The 25,211-nt window shown below is 41.5% G+C and overlaps 2 protein-coding genes across 3 annotated transcripts; both read left to right on the forward strand.

Annotated features, from left to right (window-relative positions):
* The first annotated feature begins 3,309 nt into the window (after window positions 1–3,309).
* LOC130163762 (myeloid-associated differentiation marker-like protein 2) lies at window positions 3,310–8,376 on the forward strand. 2 transcript variants are annotated; one of them, XM_056368136.1, is made up of 4 exons: window positions 3,310–3,775; window positions 3,886–4,259; window positions 4,345–4,802; window positions 5,736–8,376. In XM_056368136.1, the coding sequence occupies exons 3-4, from the start codon at window positions 4,522–4,524 to the stop codon at window positions 6,385–6,387; spliced, it is 933 nt and encodes a 310-aa protein (XP_056224111.1). In that variant the 5' UTR covers window positions 3,310–3,775; window positions 3,886–4,259; window positions 4,345–4,521; the 3' UTR covers window positions 6,388–8,376. The 2 variants fall into 2 exon arrangements, with proteins under 2 accessions (XP_056224111.1, XP_056224102.1); XM_056368127.1 differs by having other exon boundaries at window positions 3,886–4,198.
* Window positions 8,377–14,449: 6,073 nt separating this feature from the next.
* On the forward strand, window positions 14,450–21,503 carry pycr1b (pyrroline-5-carboxylate reductase 1b). The gene is made up of 9 exons (XM_056372633.1): window positions 14,450–14,597; window positions 15,208–15,301; window positions 15,748–15,818; window positions 16,005–16,184; window positions 16,872–16,979; window positions 17,246–17,359; window positions 18,505–18,597; window positions 19,336–19,499; window positions 20,134–21,503. The coding sequence occupies exons 2-9, from the start codon at window positions 15,235–15,237 to the stop codon at window positions 20,309–20,311; spliced, it is 975 nt and encodes a 324-aa protein (XP_056228608.1). The 5' UTR covers window positions 14,450–14,597; window positions 15,208–15,234; the 3' UTR covers window positions 20,312–21,503.
* Window positions 21,504–25,211: the final 3,708 nt, after the last annotated feature.

Genomic DNA, 25,211 nt, shown 5'->3' on the forward strand with positions numbered 1-25,211 from the left:
CTAATTCACGCTGCCACTGACTCTCACATGCCCTGACTTATCTGACCGTCTACAGGTAACAGTAAACAAGCAGCATGCTGCCATATTTTCACATGTTGTCACCATCAGGCGCTCACTCTGAACACGTTCCTCAGCCCTCTCCCCAGCTGCCCCCTCATTCACTCTTTTAGCTGCAGGAGGAACTTCAAAAAGAGGCCGGACACAGAGGGGAGCAGTGTGTGTGTGTGTGTGTGTGTGTGTGTGTGTGTGTGTGTGTGTGTGTGTGGTGGGAGTATGAGGGAGGAGTACATTCCATCCACTTGTCACACACACACACACACACACACACACACACACACACACACTCTCTCTGTCTCCCTCTTGCAAATTAATTACTTCCAACTGCCCCTGGAGCCTTTGATGCCAAATAAAGCGATGGGCACTTACACAGGCCATTTACAGAGTTTGTGTTGGATGTGTGTTAGTGAGAAAAGGTTAACTCACAGTTGTCAATTATTCCTGTCTCCAAACTGTTTTTTACTTGGCGTCAAAATATTCAAAAGTCAGTCGCTGCTCATAGTTGCTAGTTTGCTTTCTACATAAAGTTGGATGTTGGGAAGCTGCAATGAAAAGCTGTGCTGTCAGCACATGGAGCCTCAGTGTGTTTTCAGCTGCAGTACTGCTGCTTTGCAACAATGACGCTCCCTGGTGGCTGCTGGACCAAGGACAAATGAGGAGGAGTTCGGGCTGTGAGTAGTAGACAGACACAGACAGACAGACAGACTACTAGGACCTATAAAGCTGGCTGATTAACATGTTTTATCTGTACAAAAAACAAAACGTGTGAAAACCACATTTTACGAGGGATTATGTCAGTGGCAGAAGAAGTATTCAGATTTATTTAGAAGATAACCTTGAGATATTGGTATTAATCTGCATACTATAAAAAAGACTGACATTAACTGAAGTTAAAATGTTTGACTTCTGAAGGAGTTTCAGGGAGAGGGAGGTCACCTGACCACCACTGTGGCGACATGGAGGAATCGAGGAGCGACTCCGTGGATTTGGACGCACCAGCTTCTTCACTTGGATTCCAGATAAGATGAAATACAAGAGAAAGATAGGGCGCCCTAACTGAACTAAGAAGAAAAAAAAGACTCTTAGTTGACTACCTGAAAAAACAACTTTTGTCTTGACCGAACCGAACTGAACTAAACAACTGAAGAGAAAATGAATAAGGACCAAAAAAGGATTATGAATTGAACTCAGGAATTTAAATACCCAGCTACAGAAGTGTGATTATTTTTTTTTTTTTTTTTTATTTTAATGTGTGAATCAAACAGAGCTTTGAACAAAGGGGCATTTTGAGATGGTTTGTTTTATTTTAAAGGCCTTGCTTTCTTATAAAGCCTACGCTCACATGAGTGTTGTCTTTTCTCTATTCTGTGATTAAAACAAATGTTATTGCTCAGAGCAGTCGCTGTGTTTTACTAAGATTTTAGATATTGGTGTATTTCTATTTTATTGGCATCTAACCCATCTCATAATAACTAGTGGTTACATATACATTTATGTTTTTCCCTTTTTATTTACTAATCGATTTATATATTTCCACATTTACTTACTTATTTATTTATTTGTTTGTTTGTAAAAGTATTTATTTTTAAAATATTAGCGCACACATACAGTGCAGACCTTGTACTTTCATTAGTCATAGATCACATCGTGTGACTACATGACACCCTTGTGACATTATTTGGATGCAGCTGTTCTGAACATTTTTAGATTTAAACTGTACCTGCAGGTGGAGACAGAGACCAGAGGACAGATATGATATCAAACCAAAGAGCAGAGGCCTGCTCACTGTTCATGTGAACAGTAAGAGGACAATTAACATGGACGTGGAGCTAAGAGCTGACTATTGTGGAAATCCCTGCTGCTGAAACATGACACCCAAATGAAGTGAATGAGGTATAACTGATGTCATGTGAGGGTGTACAGGGTTTACAGGTACCAGGTACAACATCATAACACTTGCCTTTATAATCAAGGGGATATCAGTTGATAATGAAAAACAGGGCAAAAAGGTACAATTTAAACAGTCAGGGGAGTTAAGGATTAGCTTTGTTTAAATCAGTCAATCAAAATGAATTTATCACTCACCTTGTTGCCCTCAACTCAATGGAGCCTTTTAGCCCATTTTAGATCACTGGTTTGGTTTGCCTGATAAACTCCACCATCATCATCCTCCCCTCCAGCTGCAGCGTAGCGGACAGCTGTTTTCACCAAAGAAAGCTTTGATAAATCCACTGTACACTGGCTGCCCGGCACCAAACGGCAGACAGAGACAAAGTTTGCAACAAGCTGCTGAACATAGCAGTGCGCTTAGTAGTTAATTTCTGTGTCACCTTTGTCTCATCAGCCAGTTAATCCTCTGTATGTATATATATAGTCCAGTCTCTCCACCTGTCAGCTGCCAGATTATCTTTGCACTTCCAGTTAGTGAAGCTTCCAGTTTCACCCCTATTTCTTGTTGAGTTCTCCTTGTGTGTGATTTTCCTGACTTTTTGCCTCTCTGTGTCTGTATCGTTTGCTACGCTGGCTGACTTCTCTTGTCAGCTTTCAAATACTTAGATTTTTTGAACTCCTTTTTTGAATTTCTTGGTTGAAGATTGTTACATATTTATTTGCATGATTATTTATTTCATAATGTCTTATTTATTTATTTGATATCAAAAAGGGCAATCGAATCAATCGAACTATAATCAGTCATCGAAATATGGCCAAGTGCGATATCCAAATTGCCCTGGCCTACAAAATCATATTCTCCACACCTAAAGGAACATGATTGTTTGGTACAAGCCCCAACAAAAATCACATGATCATGATTTCTAAAAATTTTCATTGTAAATGAAAGGCAAAAACGATCATTCCAACTGAAGTCATGACTCACATCTCAATCGCAATATCTGCCAAAATAATCACAACATGATATTTTTGTTGCATATCGTGCAGCCCTAATATTGAACACTTTAGGGCTCCATAGATGAGAGGCCTGCTTGTGCAGGATCGATGCAACATTGAAAAACCTAAAAAGTCTTTGAATGGTGATGAAAAGAGGAACGACGATCTGTGCAGCCAGTCTGTCTTGTACAGACTGCTTGTCTTGAGAGCATGGGGTCATTCATCTCACCTCATTCCACAGGGTCTGTAATGTGTCTGCATGCTTGGACCCCACACCCAAGCACATGCACTCCTCCCTCCAACGCTCGTGGTGATGGCCCAACCCTAAATAACTTCCATTCTGGTCTGACGGACCAGCAGCACCCCCTCCTCACAGCACAGGGAGGGACACTGAAGGAGAAAGTATGTGAGAAGGAGTGTGTGAGAGAGAGAGTATGAGGATGAGAGTTGATATTTGAGGGAGAGCTGATGGTGTCGTTGGCCCGTGTGGCCACATGGATTCACACTATACGTGTGTGTAGAGCAACAGATACAAACCAAACGTATCTGTTTAAATGAGCGGTGAAGATTGATGAGGAGATCCTGATCCTGGACCATTTCAGTTGAAGGTTGGACCGGTTCTGATGTGGCTTCGTAGGAGGTAGACTCACCTCGACCAACATCTCCTGGACAAAACATCCTGGACAGATCTACTAGTTCTCATCTATGAGACAGTAACCTACTTTAACAAAACTACAGCCCGACTGGAGTTTGAACGCATCTTTCCTGGCTTGCTGGCTGCAGAGTCTGGATATTTGTGAACGATGAGTCAGTGTGATCCCTCAGCTGACAGGTGAGTGTGTGCTCCTAGCCGAGCAGCTTGAGCTCTCACAGAAGATCTCGCAGAGGGATCTTTCCCTGTGTTTAACATACTTTGTTACGTGCTCTGATTCAACCACACAGAAATAGAGTTTCAGAAAGTCCCCACAAAGTCTATAAACACAGCAGAGAGAGAGGAGGGTGACCCTGCTGCTAACACTGCACTGAAAACCCCAGTGCCCACCTACCCACACCAGATATCAAGAACGCCTCAAAGCACCTGAGCATCCAGATATTCTCCCACATGTTCGTCGAGGAGTTTCAACATCGTTTGAGCAGAGAGGCAAAGACATTTATTTATGATTGAAGATCTGACTGTGGAGGCGGCAGTGTTTTCCAGGACCACAACAGTCTTGTGACTTTATCTGAAGTGTGTGAGTGCAAAGCAAAACTAGAGGTGAGTGACGAGGTCGCAGAGAGGCAGAGGCTGAGTGAAGCTGCTTCATAGGAGGAGTGAGGTAAAAGCACACAATGCTAATTTTGAAATGTATGAGTTCTTTAGATCAATGAGAGTAATTCATACTTTTTGCTTTTGTTTGATAGATGTCGTCAAGACGCTGGATTACATCACAGGACGTGAAACCTGAGCTGGTTAGACTTTAAACTCCACATCATCCTCTATTGTGTAACTCCTGGACATCCAAAATCTCCCTGAGGAACTTACCTCTTAAAGATCTCACTGTACACTGACTTCTTGACTTCTCCTACACGCGCCCAGTCATGGATTCACAGGGTGGTCCATACCTCAACAAGAAGGCACTCTTCTCACCTCTGGGTGCAGCCCGCCTCTGTCAGCTAGCTATGGGCTGTGCTGTGATTGCCATGGTAACCCACAGCGCCGGATACAGTGGTTCACAGGGTGTGTTCTGCATGGCAGCATGGTGCTGCTGCTTCGCTATGTCGGTTGTGGTGTTCTTTTTGGACGCCACTCGTCTCTACAGCTGCCTCCCCGTCTCCTGGGACAACCTGACGGTCACGTGCGCTGCCTTCGCCACACTCATGTAAGTCACATGTTCAGGTGTAAATCATGATGCTCATTTGGGTCGTTGGGGGGGTGAAGTTGCAGGCGGAGACCTTTTCACTTTCACCACATCCTCGGAGATTAGTTAACACACACACAAAGCGCACTGAACTTTTACTCATCTTTAATCATCATCTATTAATCAGGACTTTTCCACTTACAGTAAATTTTCCCCATAAGTGGAGTAGTACTGAGGGAAAGCACCACAGTGAGATGATTACAATGACCCTATATAAAAAAATATCTATAAAGGTTTACAAAAATCTGACATAGTTCTGAGTAATACCCTCACAGTGTTCAAAACCTGTGTCTACCATATTTCCATTGGTTGTCCACAGTCAGCAACTTTATTACACTATGCCCAGAAAATCATTAAAGCTGCTGCATAATGAATATATTTGACAGTGGAACAAATGATAACGTGTGATGTGAGAGAGTCGCTCCTAGTGATGGACCAACTGAGAATTATCATTCGACTCCGCAGCAGAACATTTTAGTGCCTTTCGGCTCATTGTTTTGGTTTTATGCTCTGCAATTTTAGTCATTTGTTCACTGTCTCAGCTCTGAAAGACGCCCTGCAGTGTCCCAACACGACACTCCACTGCATCTTTTTATGTCTCCACGCCTGTGACAGCTAGAGCCGGAGGTATATTGTTTTCAGGTCGTACGTACGTACATGCAGACGTCTGTCCCAGTGGCGTGGACACGATATCTCAGTAATGCCTTATGGCCTTGACGGAAATTCTTCAAGTTTAGCACAAACATTCACTGGGACTCAAGGATAAACTGATTAGATTTTGGGGGTCAAAGTCCAAAGGTCAATTATATAATATTTCATATGATTCTGGATAACTTGAAACTAGTCTGGTTTGATTACATCATATCTGCACTCATGTGTTTCTGTCTTCTGCAGGTATGTGACAGCCTCTGTGGTCTACCCACTCTTCTTTGTTCGGATTGAGTGCCCCTACGCCGGCTGCGATGTCCGAAATTTTCGCATTGCTGTCACCGTCTGCTCCATCCTGGGTGTTCTAGCCTACGGAGCTGAAGTGGCTTGGTGCCGAGCCAGGCCAGGCCAGGCTGTTGTGGGCTACATGGCCACCGTCTCCGGCCTCCTCAAAGTGGTTCAGGGCTTCGTTGCCTGCATCATTTTTGGAGCTTTGGCCAACGGGAGCGAGTACTCCCGCTATGCTGCTACAATCTACTGCGTTGTCGTCTATGCTTTCTGCTTCGCTCTGACTGCAGTGGTGGTCATGATGACTGTGTGTGGGCGGACCAAAGCCGTACGCTGCATGCCCTTCGACCGCTTCGTGGTGGTGTGCACGCTCCTGGAAGTTCTGCTCTACCTGAGTGCATCAGTGGTGTGGCCGGTGTTCTGCTTTGACACGAAATACGGCTCCCCCTGGAGACCATCGTCATGTCCACGGGGAAAGTGTCCGTGGGACAGCAAGGTTGCGGTGGCGGTGTTTTCTTTCGTTAACTTTGGACTGTATGTGGCGGATCTGATCTACTCCCAGAGGTTACGATTCGTCTCCTCACATTTGTCCACTAACTCTCGGGTGTAGCACCACATGGAACCATTATTTAGCGTCACTGGCTTGACAGTTTTTAAGTTATTCATTTCACAGCTTATGAGTTTGTTAGTGCATTTATTTGATATTGAAAGACACAGAAATGATAGAGGGGGAGAAATGAATAAGAGGCCCATAACATCATTGGTGGTGCACATGTTACACCACTGAGGCAGCAGACACCCCAAACTCAATCTGTGGAATGTGAACTCTGAGTTTTTACTACTACGACCTCTGCCACACCCCACTGATGTGACACCCCTTCCCTCTAACTGGACCCCTCTGCCCTCTGAGAGATTCAGGGAGCAGCCAGATCCTCATGAAGCAGGACACTCCCACTGTTCTTGATCCGTGGCACAACACACACTTACTTGCTGCTTGTATTTCTGTTCAAATAATAATACAAAAAAAAAAAAAACCGTCTTGAGTATAAATAGCAAATCGGACACTGGAATCTGTGGTATCCTTGTCAACCGAAAACCCCACACCAGCGATCGACGGACATTACCCGGCCTGCCAAAAATAAACAGGAGCTGTCTGCATTCATATCTAAGCTGTGAGACAGCATTTAGAAGACTCGTGTCTCTCTGTGAAACGGTTTCCCTCAGTCTATGAAAACAAATAAAACCTATTTCGAAAACCAGACGTCTCTTTCTACCTGCAGTTTTAGTTTGAAAACACAACAATGTTCACAGTTGCACAATTTGGACACGGTCAGTGCGACCCAGGACAGTCACAGGAGTTGGTCAATATGACCCTAAATATGTCCTTAACTAACAGATCTAACGCCACAAGACTATTTACTTTACTACGTTTACACCGGCAGATGAAAATGATCTGTGTGGTCAGATGGTTTTTATGTTGTCTAGTGTATTGAGACAGTAAATGTTTTTACACACTGACATTAAGCTACTATAAACTATATACTCTGACTATGTATAATGTGACTTGCATCTTCTTATGAAGTTTAATTGGCAGCAGCTTTCCGAAGTTGGAGTCCGATTTTACGTCAAGCGGTGCACATATTGTATCATTGCCTATTAGTATAAAAGTACTATAGTGACGAGCCTTCAGAGAATTATCACCAGTCTCTGCAGCTGCTCTCAGCATTTTAGCTTCATTCAGCTCATTGTTTAGCAACTTTTCTCAGCGCTCACACCAGCATCAGTTCTTGCCTACAGCCGTAAATTGTTGCTGTTTTAATATAACGGGCTCTCATCAATCGACCGTACACTACCTGCCCAGCACCAAACATAAGATAAGATATTCCTTTATTTGTCTCACAGTGGGGAAATCTGCAGTGTTACAGCAGCAAAGTGACAGTACAAAGACAGAAAACCTGCAAAATCACAGTGCCAAGTACATAAAAAAGATAAATGTAATAATATAATACATACAATTAGACATTAAATATAACAAAACACAAGACAATAGCAGGAGGTAAGTGATATATTATAAACAAGCAAAGTCAGAGACCAGAACATAGTGAAGCATTTAGCAGCTTTAACTGCTGAACAAAGATCAGCTGAGTTGGGCTCAAATTTTATCTAAGTCTGCACACATACCAGAGAATGTAATTCGTTCTGAATGCTTGTGCCACACCAGCTTCGTTATGTGCACATAATACACAACCTGAGGGATGATAGGTGGAGATTTGTAAACGTAATTCTTAAATGATCTCTGAAATAGGGAGGTGGATGATTAATACAGGGCTCGGTTCACAGTGTATAAGCTTCTCCCGTTTCCTCTCCATCATTACCTCACGTCTAATGTGTTCAACACATCATCATACACAGTCTATAACTTCGGGCTCAGACTAGTCCTCAGTCATTAATTTGCTAGACAGTGTGTCTTTCTACCCTGTCATCCCTGCAGCCTCTGGGGTGAAGAAGGAGAGACAGAGGCCTCTCTGGCTGCCACCTTCTCTGTCAGCAGTGTTATAGTGTTATTTTTGACAGGAATAAAACAGAAGAAGGGATCTCACCCGCTGAGTCTCTCTTTGTTCCCCCTTTCTCTTGATTATTCTCTCTCTTTAATTCTGTCTCTGCAGAACCCCCAGCCCCCATTTCTGCCTCACACAACATACCAGTCACCTCCTCCTCCTCCTCTTCCTCTCCATCCTTCACTCCTCTCTGCTTTGGTCACCTCAGTGAATCTCATCTCTCTAATCCAGGATCAATGAATTCCCCTGTCACATCTGTGAGTGCTATGGATGTATTATATTAAGTCCTCGGGAAGCCACTGTGCCACAGCATACGTCTAGCGAAACTGTCTCTGTGCTCAACAGCAAATCCAACACCAGTTGGTTGCTTTTGTATCCAAATCTGTCTTAAGACCAGAGAAAACGTCACTGTGTGTCTTCGAGATTTTAACCATTGTGACAGTTTTTGTAAATTAGAAACTAAGTACAAGTGAATAACAGGAAAAGCAGATGAGCCGTGGTTTATATGAGGATTTATGTAAACTGATGGTGATTTTTTTGCAGTCATAAATTACTTTGTATTGTTGAAGTAACATGTTTACATATTGTGTGTGTTCCTTGCTGTTAAAAGTATTTTGATCCTCTGATAAATCCTCCAGAATTATTCCTGTTGACAGGCCCTCTGGAGGCAGCGCTCGCTCCACTTCTTCTCTTCTTCTGACGAATATTTCCAGAGTGAGATGTAACGTCAGTGGAATATGACAGAGCCCAAAGAAAGCTCCTACTGAAAGTGTCGGACAGTGTTGCCACAGAGCAATCTGTAGCTCCATTAAGGCCTGTGTACTCCCTGCTCCTCTGCAGATCCCCATTTAGCAGCTGTTCCACGTTTGGCACTCATTTTACTTCTCACTCCCTGCGGGCCTCTGTCTTAAACATAGCTGGGTCTCCACACACACACACACACACACACACACACACACATACGCACACACACAAATACAACACAGCCCTCGGTGTATGAACTCTTGTGACAGAGATGAGCTGCGACAGGTGTCCATCATAACCGACCCTTCCTGATTCTCCAGCCGGGGGGCCGCGGAGGGACAGGGGACTGCTGGCTCTCTGTCGTGACTAATCCCTGATGGCGCATGTTGCTGAAGTCAGCTTTCCCCTGTAGCTCTTGGCTCTTGTTTTGCCAAATCTTGTGTGGAACGTTGTCAAAGGCTGAGTCTTTGGTCCCAGAGGATCTGAATCTGTGCCAGCTTTCCTAGTCTGGCATCCTGTAGGAAGCTACTGTATACAAAACAGTGTTGGTGCTCAGTTTGAAGCACTCGTGACGATCAAAGTGGAACAACTAACCAGGGGTTTAAAGTTGAACAGTTTCAGGGATGAATAAAACAATGGAATGATTTGGTAATATAATACATGTGTAAAACTCAAGTCTCACTTGCAAATGAACCTGTAAGTAAACAGTTCATTTGATTCAGTTAACTATATTCATACGATTCCTGTTTGTGGAACCCATTTATAAAGTTTATGTTGTTTACCGTCATGAATTTACACGGTAACAGTGGATATACAAGTGTATTTATTGTAATAAATCCATAATCCTAAATTATGTTCAGATTATCATCAGATTATGTAAAACGATCTTTAGGCTTTTGTTAGCATGTCTTTATATGATTTTAGGTGGTTTATCAGTTTCATTTTTTCTAATTGAAAACAAAATGTATACTGATGGTGACTTCCATCTATGACCTGCTGTTTATTAGACATGTGTGATAAGGAGCCAGAGAGCTATTTCAGATCTGTTTTCTAAACATTACCAGACCCTTTGGACCAGAGATGCCACCTGATCCACGAGAGCATATAGTCCAATAAAATTAATTAAATACACAGTGAAATTTGTGTAGCTTTATTAGCTTGGAGATTTTTCACTTCCCTCTGAAACTGGACAAATTTGTGACCTGCCATTCACGCTTCATGGTTAGCAGAGATGCAGCGCCACTTTAAACTAAAAAGCTTCAGTTAACACTTTGTTGTCTCTTTAAAACAAATATAGAAAATTTTGTGACCGTGTCTGAATTATGCTAAACTGGTCTTTTGAATCTTTTTCTATGGTCCAGTGATTGACGTTTTTTCATTTATGGGCATTCTACACTCATGTAGTTTTTATTGTTGAACTCAGACATTTCTTCCCTTTTGAGGATTTCTCATCATTTAAAGGTCTGAGTCGAGTCAACGCTGGTATTTTGTTGAAAGCTAAAAGCTGATGAATAGATTTAGAACAGAATGTGAAGCAAGTTCAATCGCTTACTCTGAGGATTTTGTTTCCAGTTGACAAACACAGCCTCACTTCACATGAATTTCCACTAGAAGGTCAAAGTACAGAGATGACCAGCCTGGCAACCTTTTAGTACTTAGTTACCATGTTGGTGGACACCAGTGACCCATCGGAGAGGAGCACAGTCAACAAATATCCTGCTTTGACCTCCCAGTCAGAGCTCTGGCCTCTCTGGCCACCTCAACGCCATCATGGAGTTGAGGACATTGTTAAGAAAGTCTGTGTTCTTTGATTAAATCACATCATTTCATCATCGCTCTCTACTAAATACCTGCTGAATTGAGGATAGGGATACAGAAGAAGCATTACTTATTGCACAGCTTCTCTCCTGCTGCAGGTCCTTTTGGGACTTTCAATCTGATTTGTGTGTGAGGTTTTGAGATATGCTGTGGGAAATCCTTTATTAGTTTTGGGTTTGACATAAAATTGAAAGCTGACACTACACTGGATGCATTAACTTCTTTGCTGTCATGTCTTTTGTATTCTGTCTTTGCCGCTCACTCTCGTCTCAGGCTGCAGGAGGGAGATGTATGAACACTGGGGAAAGATTTTCTGTCTGTGATATTAAATATGCACATCTTCTCTCACTCTTTCCCTCTCTCTTGGATTTTCACAATCGCTCTCTTGTTCTTACACACCGAGACACAAAAACACACCTCTGGGCCCCAATCACTGCAAAGCAACAAATTGTTGTGAATGCTTCACCTAGATCTGCTTGTCGCTGTGAGCTGTGTGTCAAAAAAAAAAAAAAAAAAAAAGGCAAAAAAACAGATTTGTGAGTTCTGGTATTTTTAATAAACCTCTTAGGGTTTTGTCAAAAAAAGAAAGAGGGAATGAGTGTTGTCACGCCTCAGCACACATGCCGAGTCTGAGTGATAGATAGAACAGAGGCAGGCAGTGGTAAATTGACTTTGTATGTGTGTGTGTGTCTGACTGAGACGCAGAGTTGCAGGGATACATCAGTGAAATTTTTCAGCTTGTTTGAGATTAGGTTTGGAGAACAGTTTTGTGGGTAATTATTCCACAAACCGATGCAACAAGGGGAAGGGGACGCCGCGCCATATACCTCCTCTTACACTACTCCATCTGCTGCATTCTGTAACATCAGTCGGGAATAAATCATCATATTGTTCCCTAATTCCCTAAGATTTTCTGTTTTATTATAAGAGAGCACACAAGGGGACAAGACAACCTGCCATCCTTTACTTCAGACCTCTTCTTCTGACAAAGAAAAATGAGGCAAAATCAGGGCGGAGCTACAAGTCGTGTCCACGAGCTTTTACTGACTTGAGGATGAGTGGACATTTTGCATTTACACACATGAAAATAACTCATGATGGGTTTTGATGTTTTTCTGGACTAATATTGTTTACATTTGATATTTTTAAGCAAAGGGTAGAGGGACTCAAGTCAGAATTAAATCAGCAGAGACTGATATTTCCTGACTTTCAGTCCCTCATGTTGGTCAAGCCCTCAAAACACTGGATCCAAAAAAGTCCCATAATCCAACTGGATAGCAATCTTAAATGAATCCCCCACTGCCTCCAAAACATCAATTTCTTTCAAACTCCACACTTCCAGTTTGGACTGTCTGACTTCTGTGAAAAGGTCTCAAGCTGAAGCCGGGTTAACCCTGATGACATCGATATGACATCATCAGGGTAATTTTGTCAGACTTGACAGCGCTCCTCCAGAGCCACAGCAGACATTACACAACTGATTTCACAGGTTAGGAATCGAGGAATTTGGTTTTTATCCATCTAAATTATATCCGTACACTGCGAAGAAGACTTTGAATGTGCATTTGACCCAATCGATAGATCATACAATTGAACGATTAAATTATATTTACTCTAATCATGTAAGTATTTTAAAGGTCCTGGCAATGGCCTCGCCAAAATAAATGTCTACACCTGTGGAGAATGAACTGATGATATATATCACTTTACCCAGCTGACTAAAGAGGAAGAGTATCCTAACAGCTGGTGCTGTTGGAGATCAACCTCAGGCCATGCATTCTGCTTTATATATAGACAGGAGCATACGCAATCCCTCAGTCTGCATTCCTGTCCAGCGGCACTGTGAGAAAATAAATGGAATGTGGTCCCTCAGAGGAGACATACAGTACCTCTTGTGGAGTGTAAATTTAGTCTGGTATGGCATGAGAAACATGAAAGGAAGAGGCAGGCACATTGACAAGAGGAGGGCCCGTCCTATTAACATGTGCAGAGAGGAGATTTTAGCATCAAACTGACAGTTACAGGCCAAGTTCAGGGCTAATGTTGAGAATATGCATTGGTGAACTACCATGGGATAGGAAGCCAAACTGTATTCAAATGCCATGGCTCATTAGTGTACTTGCTGTCCAAGTATGCTTTATTTCAGATTCTGTCAAATCTGAGGGGGAGAGGAAAAAGCACTCGTCTACAGTCTCCTGTTAGAATAACAATCCTTCATTCAAATTCAGCTCCCTCAAATATCACAAGCCACTTCTGGTCCCATGAAATGATTTGATTCAGGTTCAAATCTCAATGCATTTGCATTCAAAATGATCAACGCTGAACATGGCCCCAGATCGTTCTGGTGGGAGATTTCTTTTGTTGGGATGTGATATAATGTTTCCTGTAAGTAAAAGTATAATTTTATAAAATAAGCTTAACGTCTTCATTATGCAGAATTTAACCTTTTAGAGTGTTGTAATACTACATACTGTCGCTATCGATTCATTAACATATAAATAGCATAAAGTTGTTGTTGGTTGAGGTGTAACTAATTTAAAGTAAATGTTGCTAGTTTAATTTGTTGCAATGTGCCATATTTCATAAACTGATCACATGTTTCACAGTGGATTGGAATAAAAAGTGAAGTAAAAATTATTATATTTTCCTCTGAAGTGTAGTGGACTAGTAGAAAATTACAAATTGTACTTGAATAAATATACTGTGTTAGTTTCCACCACTGGTGACCAAGAGGGACCTTATAGACTTTACCTGATTCATCCCAGGTGTGAATCCCAGGTTGTGCTCTGCTATCTCTGATGATTTATTCATTGATATTTGATTACCACTGAGTATTTTGGGTTACTTATATGTAGTTTGTACATATATACTTGCACTAACTATTGTTCACTTTTTTTAAAATAATCTTTTTATTCATTTGTTTTGTAATGCTGAGTTCTCTATTTATCTGTCAACAGTTCAAAACATCAGACCGAGATTTATTATGTCATTGTATTCAGAAAATCTTGCTTGCCTTCCATACTGAAGTCTTGATCGCATCTTATTGATTAACATGTCGAATATCTGATATTCTCTGATCTCGGTATTTTGCATCCTGAACACAATTGATGATAGGAGTGATTGTGGGGTCATAAAACCTGGGTTATATAAGGTCTATGTGGACATTGCAGCTACGATTATACAAATATGATTTTAAGAGCCAGACCAACAGTACCCGGAATTTTGCACACGTTTTGATCTTCTGTTTTCATAGTGTTTCTGTATCAGATTAGCTCTCTGTTAAGCTCCTGTCACTCTGTGTTGAATCAGTCAGTCGGGTCTGAATAGATGCTGTCAGGACTGGCTTTGCCCAATAAAAACATAACCTACTTTTTAACCCACGGTTCATATGTTTGACCTACTTTCCTCCTGGCAGCGTAAATCCACAGAACTGATGCAACCGGGAGTGGCGGACTGCAAACCCCGCCCAATTTATATCATCTAGTTTATCATTGGTCCGATTATGAAGTTGTGTCTGTCCTGATTGGCTACTGTCGCTGTTCGTTACAGTTATGGACCTCGCTGGGGCTGAGTAAAAGGGAAGCCACGTTGACACAAAAACTGGTGTTTTATGTTATTTTTCAGACGCCGACAAGTGACGGACACGTCGTCAACTTACATCTGACAATTCAGGAACCTCAACTGTAACATTTAGGGAAAGGTAACTATGTCCGTGTTGTCTGAATTTGTCGCATTTGTTATTCATTTCTGACTGTGAAACCTAGCTAGCAGAGCTAGCCGAGGACAGGTGGTCATCAGCTAGCTAGGAAATGCTATCATCCTGATCAGCATCAAATGGAGCGCTAATTTTACTCACTAATAATTAGCAAACATAAAACAGTCAATATGTGAACTTTTGAACAGTTTAAATCGTACTATTCCAGTGGTCAGTCATTAATGATACAAACACAGTTGTGTCAGTAAGCTGGAAGTCAAAGCGATATTTTTTATAAAATGTGACATGTAAATGACTTTTATCTGAAAACAAAGCTGACAGCTGTAAATCAGTGAATGTGCCCACATCCCAGTAAAATCACCCATGGGTGCTGCCAGTGTCAGAGGAGGCATTTCATCATCATTCAATGTCTATGAATCTGAGCCAGGATTTTTCTCTAGATTGCATCATTATCAAAGTGTCTCTTTGCTTTTGATAAGTTAAAACTGGATCCGCAATTCATTAGAAGTCAGTTGTGAGAGGGGTATTGTATATAAGGGTGTTTCGCTCATAAGTCCGTGGACACCTGCAACAGTTTTCTGACTGTGTTTTACAGGACAGAGAAGCCACATCATCTGACAGGATGAGTGTTGGATTCATTGGAGCAGGCCAGCTGGCTCATGCACTGGTGAAAGGGTTCACAGCTGCAGGTGAGGCCGCTTTCTGTACTGTGCAGTCTTTGCCATGCACTGAATCTAACTTCACTGATGTCAGACCGTAAACCCATATCAGCTGTCTTTGGCAAGGATAAAAATACAGTCACATTTATACATTCACCACACATAAAATAAGGCCCACAGAGCTGCACTAGAAGACCCATACTGAACATATATACTTGCACAATGCACAAATCATGTGTATGGGCTCAGTATTGTGATGTATAATAGCTTTTTAATAACTGTCCTTTCATTTATTTTGTTTTATTTATTTACTTGAGACAGTCCTTTATCATTTCCCTACTGTTAGACTCCTCCTCCTACTGCTTCAACATGTGAATTTCCCCCCTTGGGATCAGGAAGGTCTTATCTTACAGTTGTCATTTTCCATCTCAGTCTACATCCTCATACTTTTCACTTCCTCCTGTGTCCCCCCCCAGGTGTGATTGCTACACACAGGATTACAGCCAGCTCCCCAGACACAGACCTGCCGACTGTGTCGGGGCTGAGGGTGAGAAGACGAGTTTCTGCATGAATGTATGGTGGTGTCTGACAAATTGGAAGTGGTGAAAACATTGTTGTGAGCATGCATGTTTGTGAGCATGAGCTTGTCTGAGAAGATATAATGTGTGTATGTTAACAACACCTATTTGCCCCCTTCCCTGTTTTTTTCCCCTTCCTTCTTCATCTTCTGCAGAAAATGGGGGTGAACCTGACAACTAGCAATAAAGAGACTGTCAATAAGAGTGATGTGCTCTTCCTGGCTGTGAAACCCCACATCATCCCCTTTGTTCTGGATGAGATTGGGCCGGACATTGAGGACCGTCATCTCATAGTATCCTGTGCTGCAGGTGTAACCATCAGCTCCATAGAGAAGGTCTGCCTCCTTCACCATTTCTATTCTCTGCTGCTCCCTGATCTAAAGTCATTAATCTTCTGATGTTTCTCAGGCAGTCTACTAGGGTTGCACAGTTAATCAAAATATAATCAAGATGGCAATATGGCCAAGTGAAACATCCGAAGAGCTGGAAAAAGAGCTGCTTTTTTTTTTTTTTTTTTTTGATAGAGGTAAAATGTGTCACAACCTTGTTGTGCATTGTTAGCACCATAAGTGTTGTGGTGCTACAGAGACACTCGGCCTACAAATCATATTCTCCAGACGTACCAAAAGATTAAAACTTAATAAAAATCACATCATGATGATGATCATCATCATCATTTAAAAAAAATTTCAGTGAAAAAACAACCATTCCAACTGAAATTGCATATTCCTGCCAGAATAATTGCAACATGATTTTTATATATATATATATATATATATATATATATATATATATATATATATATATATATATATATATATATATATATATATATATATATATATATATATCTATATATCGTGCAGCCCTATACTCTGCCCTCTTATATGTTTTCTTTCTCCTCTCCTTTCCATCTCAATTTACATTCAAGTAATTTTTGCATTGATCCTAAAATGTAAAAGAAATAGTTTTAAAAATTGGCTCTCTTCATGCCTGTGTTCTCATTCTCGTCATTTTAACAGAAGTTGCTTCAGTACCGTACAGCCCCTAAGGTCATGAGGTGTATGACAAATACTCCGGTGGTGGTGAGAGAGGGAGCTACAGTGTACGCCACTGGGACACATGCAGAGGTAAAGAGGGATGGATAAAGGGATGTGGATGCAATAGTCAAATGGTTTATGAATGCATTAATAGAAAGGAAAGATTTATGTTCTGAGGATCAGTCAACACTATACTGTGTTTTCTATATATATGTAACTCTAACCGTGTCTCCGATGAATGTACCAGAGAGCTGCACAGGAAGGGTGGATTGGACCTTCTGCTCTCACCAGTCTTTCCCTGATTTTTTTCTTCTTAGATCTTATTAATAAGCATGTTATTTTCCTCCTCCTTTCAGGTGGAGGATGGCAAGTTACTGGAGCAGCTGATGGCCAGTGTAGGTTATTGCACTGAGGTGGAGGAGGACCTCATTGATGCCGTCACCGGGCTGAGTGGCAGTGGACCGGCATATGTAAGTGTCAAAGCTATCATCTAATCATTTCAAGCTTCTTTGTCCACTAAGACAGCCTCTTGTTTGGATTGATGTAGGAATGATCTGATGTGCAGTGTTTTTGGAAGACTGGTTGCCATAAAACTTAAGTATGTTTTCAGCTGTCAGGCCTCACAGCTACAACTTCAACTAAAGATTATTTATCTATCACTTTTTTAAAATGAATTATTTAGTATAAGATGTCTTAAACAACAACAGTAGCAATCAGAAGTAAACAAACCCTGACAGTGATGGAGTGTTGGCTCTGACAAAGTCAAAAACTCAATGTATTTAGTTCATAATAAGATGCAGAGAAAAGCAAGCCAATCTGCAAGCAGCAAATGTTTGGTATTTTTATATTCTTAATAAATGACGTAAATGGTTTTTTTTTTGTGTGTTGATTGACTTAGTTGATTAAACACCAACTCATTTTGGCTTTATACACTGTTGTCAACACCAGGCTGCCTGTCAGTTAAAATCCTCACTCTGTCATTCAGTGGCTGGTAATATTTATTTATTTATCTATTTATTTATTTATTTTAGAGGTTTTCAGGCTTGAGACCAGGACATTGGACAAACAGTGGCAGGGAGGAAGCTGAAGGAGAGCCAGGGTTTTTCTGAATCAGGACATGTTCTTCTCTAATGAATGTTTCCGTTAGAAAACACATAAAGAAGCTCAGCTGTGGTAATGACTTGTATTGCATGCATGTATTTCCAAATCTCAATCCTTCCTGCTTTCTAAAACGGTCACGTCAAATGTACTGTGTAGCAGACAGAGGTGCGCGGTGGTTGAGCAAATTAAAAATAATTGTGTCCGTCGGGTTTTATCTGCTTTCCGCATAGAGCTTGAGCCTCAGACAGGTATTTTTAAATACAGTTGAAAAGCTCTGAGTACTTTTTTTTCTCTCTCTCTAAACTGACTGAGGAAGCAGCAAGGTTAAATCTATTGGATGTCAGTCTTTAAGAGTCAACTTATTGTTCTACCCTACATTATGCAGAATGAAGGGTAAGTAATCAGTAGAAGAGAAGCAAAGCCAAGTTTTTATATGATGAATTTATATAGTTACTCTTTGTAAATATGCGATGGCTTTGTTGTTTTAAAGGAAAACATTTTTACGTTTTTACAGGCGTTCACAGCGGTGGATGCTCTCGCAGATGGAGGAGTGAAGATGGGTCTGCCCAGGAGACTGGCTGTCAGACTTGGAGCTCAGGCCCTACTGGTGAGCTGTGTGTGTGTGTGTGTGTGTGTGTGTGTGTGTGTGTGTGTGCGTGTGTGTGTGTCCCCTCATCTCCTGTAACATTTTGTCTACTTGATCCACTGGTCGTCTGTGTATCCGAAGGCAGAGAACACATTAGGACTGAGTTGCTGCTTTCAGTGCACCCAACACTTCTACTGTCTCATTACTGCTGACTTTAATTCACTAATAATGATGAAACTATAGAAAAATAAATGTAATAAACATTAACATTGCTTAATTGTTTTAATGCAGACACTGATGTGATCACATCTTCACTTCAGACTGTTTTAGTTGTGACAGCTGCTTCAGTCTCAGTGTGTTGAGCTCCTTCCTGCATCTTTAGCAGCAGTCTTCTCTGTTGAAAAGCCTTTTCAGATGTTGTTACATGTTGCAGACAATAAATATCCTTGGTCTGAGTGTCTCCTCTTGTTTGCGCATTTGACTGGGAAACGCTCACTAAAGACAATATAGTAGCATAGTCATGTTAGCCTGTTGTAAGCCAGCATGCTGCCTGGAAAACCTTTACATTAGCTTAGATTTAATTTCCTGTGGGAACTTTTATTCTATATTACAATGCACATCAAGATGGCACAAGGATTTGTGCTGCTGAGGATGGATGCTGTATTAGCATTCCAGGACTCTGCAGGGGAAAACAATAAGTTGACCTTCATACAAATCCTCATCTCCCCTCTTTGTCCTTGTGCTCCTGTTTCTTTTCAGGGAGCTGCTAAGATGTTGCTCGACTCGGAGCAGCACCCTGGCCAGCTTAAGGACAATGTGTGCTCACCAGGGGGTGCCACCATCCACGCACTGCATGTCCTGGAGAGTGGTGGCTTTCGCAGCCTCTTGATCAACGCAGTGGAGGCTTCATGCATCAGGACACGGTGAGACACTTCAACCTGAAAACACAAATCACACATGTATCAGCACCAAGGGTTTCTCAACTTTTTCTTTCCATTCTTGGCTCCCTGGGCCACTGATTTTCAGTTCTTATTCATCTTTTTCAACTAATTGAGTAATTTCTTTTTTGTCTCTAAAATGTCAAAATAATGAGAAATGTCCATAAACTTTCAGAGCTAAAATGTAATCCTCATCAAGTCTTCACAGTTAAAAAGATGGAACCACCTTTTGCAAGTTTGATGCCTGAATGTTTATCAGAAAGAGTGGACTTTCTGACAAGTGACAATCAATGATTGTGGCACTAAATGTGAACATTTTATATTTTTATACTTTACTTTGAAGACAATGAAGGGCAGCCAAAAATACAGATTATATGAACATGATTCTATATTCCTAATCAGTTGTTTTATTTTATAATTCACATCAAATAAATAAATATTTCAGGCATATGATTCTCTCTTGATCTTGCTTCTCTGTTGAGTGAACCCTGATAGCTCTAGTTGTGACTTAAAGGGCTGGTGCTACCTTCATGCTTTTCATTAGTAAAATTGACAGAAATATGATACACAGCTACATTTGTACTGTACATCTGATGCCCGGCTTCCCTTCCTTTCACAGGGAGCTGCAATTCCTGGCAGACCAAGAGCGTATTTCTCCAGCAGCCATTAAGAAAACCACATTGGACAAGGTGCTCCAGCAACCTGGAGTCACAGTCAGCGGAGAGGCTAATGGGAACGGTAGATCGGGGCTCAACCTGTTCAACAATCGCAGCCCAGGGATCAAGAAGAAGAACTGAGGACACAGTGGGGCAGGCACACACACAAACATGTTACAGGTTCAAGTGTACTACATGTACACATGTGGACATACATAAATCTTAAACTATTCAGCCATAGAAATTACAAAACGGACTCGGGACTGGTCTGAGATCACATCCAAATTACTTTGCCAAAATTATTTATTCATACTTGAATGACACGCGGACAGTGGACGTGATGGTGTCACCACCACCTTACACACAAGCACAGGTGCATTCCGGGTGCATTGCTCACAGTTATAGCCTTATGTTGTGATGCAGGATGACTGTCTACAAATACACAAATCCAGATACACACTGAAGAGCAAGAGTGCATTTACAATCTGTTGTCTATCTGTTTGGGCTCTAGACTATGTAGAGCTGTTGAACAGTAATGACCCAGTGGGCCATAATGGGATCCTGGTACCGGCAGCAGATGGCTGCTGGGATACCATCAAGCTGTTAGTGTATGTCTTAAATGTCTTTATTTAAAACGAATGAAGCCACCTTGTAAATCATCACGTACTGTTCTTTTGTTTGTAAACAAATAATTATCTTTGTTTGGCAAACAGTATTATACGGTTAATGACTGAATATGGACTGAACAAAAATTTTAATAACTTTATATTTGCTTGTTTTGATTGTCATATATAAATACTATGATCCTCGTGGATACAATACCCTCCCTGCGTGTTACAATGGGGTTTCTAGCACATCAAGAACATTGTGCCTTTGACCCTTAAACAATTTTTTTTTCTCACACATAAAGGTCATTCCAAGCTTGAAGACACCTCTGATGTCAACAGTTTTCCTCAGATCCCTCTGTTCTCTTTCTGTCAGCTAGCTTTTGTTGCGCTTACTTCATGACATTGTGGGTCTTAAACCCAAAATCTTGACCTGTTATCTTGAACCTTCAGATGTTTTACACCATCGAGGCACTTTTTGTGTTTTCTCTCATAAGGGAATGTAATGTTAGCTGAAAGTGCTACAAGATAGTTTAATTCATCTAAAAAGCTTGAAGAATATCTTCATGTGGTTATGAAAGCCACAAATCCGTCCTAACTTTGTATTTTGTATTTTTGTGTATATTTTTATCCCCATAATGTTACATGCTATGTCTTGTTTTGTTTGGCATATCAACAACTGAGCTGGTGTGCTAGTCTCCAGACAATATTAAAGAAGCAGAATCAAATACTGTTGTTCCAAAGCTAGTTTCTCTTGGACTCGATAGTGTGTGAGATTAGTTTTGACTGCTCTGCACTGACTCTTCCATTTTCTTGGCTCCTTTTTGGTTTTCCACCTTTTGTTTAGTAAAGTTGTTCCTTCTTGGTTTAGTTATAGTTTGTGGTTTCCCTCGGACTATGACTAACCAGACTATCAGTAATTGATAAAGATGCACCCTGGCCTGCAGATGGCGCTGCATGATCAGTGTGACCCATTTGCACATGTCCATGAGGATCAAGTTACACTCGTCACACAGATGCCACTTGACAGGGACTTAAAATCGACCCTGGTCTAACATCAAATATAACTACACCACCTCACTAATTGGTAAAGAGCATTAACTGTAGCACTACAGTTACATGGCTCACCCGCTCATCTTCTAAGACCCTTCTGGAGTCTTATTTTATCTCCCCTGGTAGGTCACTGCCTCTTGAGTACTTCCCCAAACAGATCCCTCCTCTATCAAACTCAGACTATGCATGTGCCATAAATAATAAGGGTAATGGTGTTTTTCCTCACTGGCCTGCTGATGCATTGTGATTGGCTGTTCTAAGAGGAAACACGGTCCAATTTTAGAAACTTTCTGTCAGCAGGACATATGACCAGTTTGTGGCATCCTGGATTTCCCTCTAGATCCAGACCTCTCCTCTTCTTTCGGAGAGGTCTTCACATTATCATTACTTGACAAGCTTAGAAACACAGAGGTGCTGTCGGTGAAAGAACCTTTCACTTCAGTGAAAGTCCTGCATTTAATATCCTGAGTATTATCAGATAAATGTACTACAAGTATCAAAAGTAAAAGGACTGACGTTCTGCAGAAAAACTCCGTTGTGATTGATGTAATATTATAAATGACATTATAGGTCATAAATATTGACACATAAATACATGAGCAGCATTTTACTGTTGTAGCTGCTCGAGGTGGAGCCAGTTTTAATTACTTTATTTACAGTTTGGTAGTTAAGTCCAGTGGTGTCCACCCCCCCACCCACAAAAAAAAGAAAGAAAGTTTATAACATAAATCTGAGCGATTGTGAGATGATAAATGGAAGAGGAGAGAAAGAAAAACATTCTGCCACACAAGTTTTTGTACTTCTCTCTTTTCTCTACCTTTGTGGGCCTCAAATGGTTATTTAAATTAAACAATGTGAGCAGTTTAGAAGAGAAATCACTCTTTGAGGGAACTGTTAACAACTCACAGTCATGTGACAAGGAGCCCCAGCCAGACCCTGCTTTTTTCTAAGGAACCAAGTCAAAAAGGTTGGAACCTCTGGTTTAATTTTGCATGCATGAATTGTAGTTTATAAGCTAATCATTTCAATCTAAATCAGTAACTAGAGCTATCAGATGGATGTAGCAGAGTAGAAGTAGACAGTGGCATTAAATGGAAAGTAAAGTACAGGTAAAGTGCAGGTACCTGTATTTAAGCACAGTACTTGAGTAAATGTTACTTTCTACCACCGGGTGCTGTGAGCTTACAAACTAAATATCAATAAGTTCTGAGTTAGTGTGATAGCAGAGGACCCAAGCGCAGCTACATTTGGGTATATTAAGAGACAGTAGCTACAGCAGACTCGAAGCCTGTTAAATGCTTTCTTACATATTTGGGCCCGTCCCTGTGCTCCAGGCTGCTACATTTTGGATTAACAGATGCCACTTTGTGCTGGAATGAGATAGGCCTGTGGGTCTATTCAGGCAATACACAGGTGCATAATGGTGAAGTAAAAATGATGGAAGAAAAGTGATGGTTTGTGAAGAGCCATGTCCTCATTATAATTGAGCAATTTATAGCTGTTGTAGGATTAGTTTATTTTTCTTAAACTAATACACACACCAGTGTCCCTTGATTAAATTGCAACCCACAAGCTCTTAGTGCTCTCAGGCTGTTTATTTGTGCGTGCAATGGTTTTTCCTTCGCCACTGAAGTGTCTCGGTAATCCCTCTTTTATGCCGAAAGGTTATTCTCCGCTTGCTCCTGCCGCTCTCCGTTAAGATTAGCCATTCCTGGAGAGACTTCCATTTGCCTCTCATTATTAGACTTCTGTTACCTTTCGTTGGTCGGGCCGCTTTGAGCGCCTCTCTTCCACCCAAGGTGAAGAGGATGTGCTCTGTGTCAATCATCTTGACACCAGCAGAGGGTCTAAGATGGCAGTTCAGTGGCAGATAATCCTGGAGTGGAAAGTTTGGACTGTGTGTACGCGCGTGCGTGTGTGTGCGCGCGTGCGTGTGCGCGCTACAGCCCAGCATGGGATTTCTGTCCACAGGTAGGCCAGATGCTACCTGTCATCTCTGTTCAATCAATGTAATCACTGACCTTTGCATTGGTTGTTTGCATATCGTATCAAGGCCAGGAGGAGAGCTAGAAACCAAGAGGAGTGAATAGATGGAGGAGCTTTTTCTTTCTTTTTGTTTCTGTCCTCCATCACCTCCACCACACATCTACCTGATCCTGTCTACAATGAAAAACTTAGAGACGAGCAAGAAAAGAGGTGTTTGTTTGTGGCCAGTCAGTCTTCCATGTTCCTGTTTCACTGTTTGTGCGCTGCAGCGTTGTCAGTAATGTGTGCGTGTGCGTGTGCGTGTGTGTGTGTGTGTGTGTGTGTTTGTGTGTGTGAGACTTGTGCACAACTGTGATCTCTGAGCTGATACAGTATCAGCTTGATGCAGCTGTCTGGTGAAACGGTTGCAGAAAAGAGGAAGCTCCCACGGTTACCACACAGTCAGTGAATCTGCACTATGGGCTTCTCTCTAATGCCAACCTGTAGTGTTCGATTGATGTCTATCTGGGAATGAGACATGCACAGGAGTGTACAGTGGCATCAGAAAGTATTCAGACCACTTCCCCTCTTGAACACTTTATTGCTTTGTATATTTGATCTGATTTTCAATGGATGAAAGTAACATTTTTGCCCATCAATCATCAATCTACAATCAATAACCCAGAATGACAAAAGTTTATTAAAAATCAAAAACTGAAATCTATTTATTCACAAAAGTCTTCAGATAATTTCATTACTTTGTAGAAGCCCCTCTGGCAGCAATTATAGCTTTGAGTCTTCTTGGATAAATCTCTATGAATTTTGCTCACCTGGATTTGGCCAGTGGATCCCATTTTTACTGGCAGATCCTCTCAAGCTCCGTCAGATTGGACGGGAAGTGTCTGTGAATGGCGATCTTCAGGTCTCTCCACACATGTTCCACAGAGTTTAAGTCTAGGCTCATCCTGCAGCCTCCAGCGTTTTCTTAGCTGTGTGCTTCAGGTCATTGTCGTGCTGAAAGGTGAACCCTCACCTCAGGTCATGTGTACTCTGGAACAGGTTTTCGCCAGGTTTTCTTCAACGACCTCTGTATTTGGCTGCATTCATGCTACCTTGACCAGTCTCCCTGTCCCTGCAACTGAGAATCCCCCGATAGCATGATGCTGCCAGCACCATGCTTCACCATAGGGATGGTATGAGCCAGATGATGAGCAGTGCCTGGTGTTTTACAGACATAGTGTTTGGAGTTCTGCTCAAAGAGTTCAATTTTTGTCTCATCAGACCAGACAATCTTTTTCCTCATGCTCTCAGAGTCCTTTAAATGCCATTTGGCAAACTCCACTGTGCACTGTCATATGCCTTCTCCTCAAAGTGGCTTCTGTCTAGCTACTCTACCATAAAGAGCTGAGAGCTGGCGA

Source organism: Seriola aureovittata, chromosome 3, assembly GCF_021018895.1.
Source record: "Seriola aureovittata isolate HTS-2021-v1 ecotype China chromosome 3, ASM2101889v1, whole genome shotgun sequence".
Lineage (NCBI taxonomy): Eukaryota > Metazoa > Chordata > Actinopteri > Carangiformes > Carangidae > Seriola > Seriola aureovittata.

Excerpts from the sequence above, each read along its gene's own strand:
- LOC130163762 (XM_056368136.1), top strand. The coding sequence starts at position 4,522 with ATGGATTCACAGGGTGGTCCATACCTCAACAAGAAGGCACTCTTCTCA. Across the intron at positions 4,803-5,735 it reads GCTGCCTTCGCCACACTCAT|GTATGTGACAGCCTCTGTGG; the intron begins GTAAGTCACATG and ends TGTCTTCTGCAG.
- pycr1b (XM_056372633.1), top strand. The coding sequence starts at position 15,235 with ATGAGTGTTGGATTCATTGGAGCAGGCCAGCTGGCTCATGCACTGGTG. Across the intron at positions 15,302-15,747 it reads GAAAGGGTTCACAGCTGCAG|GTGTGATTGCTACACACAGG; the intron begins GTGAGGCCGCTT and ends GTCCCCCCCCAG. Across the intron at positions 16,980-17,245 it reads CCACTGGGACACATGCAGAG|GTGGAGGATGGCAAGTTACT; the intron begins GTAAAGAGGGAT and ends TCCTCCTTTCAG.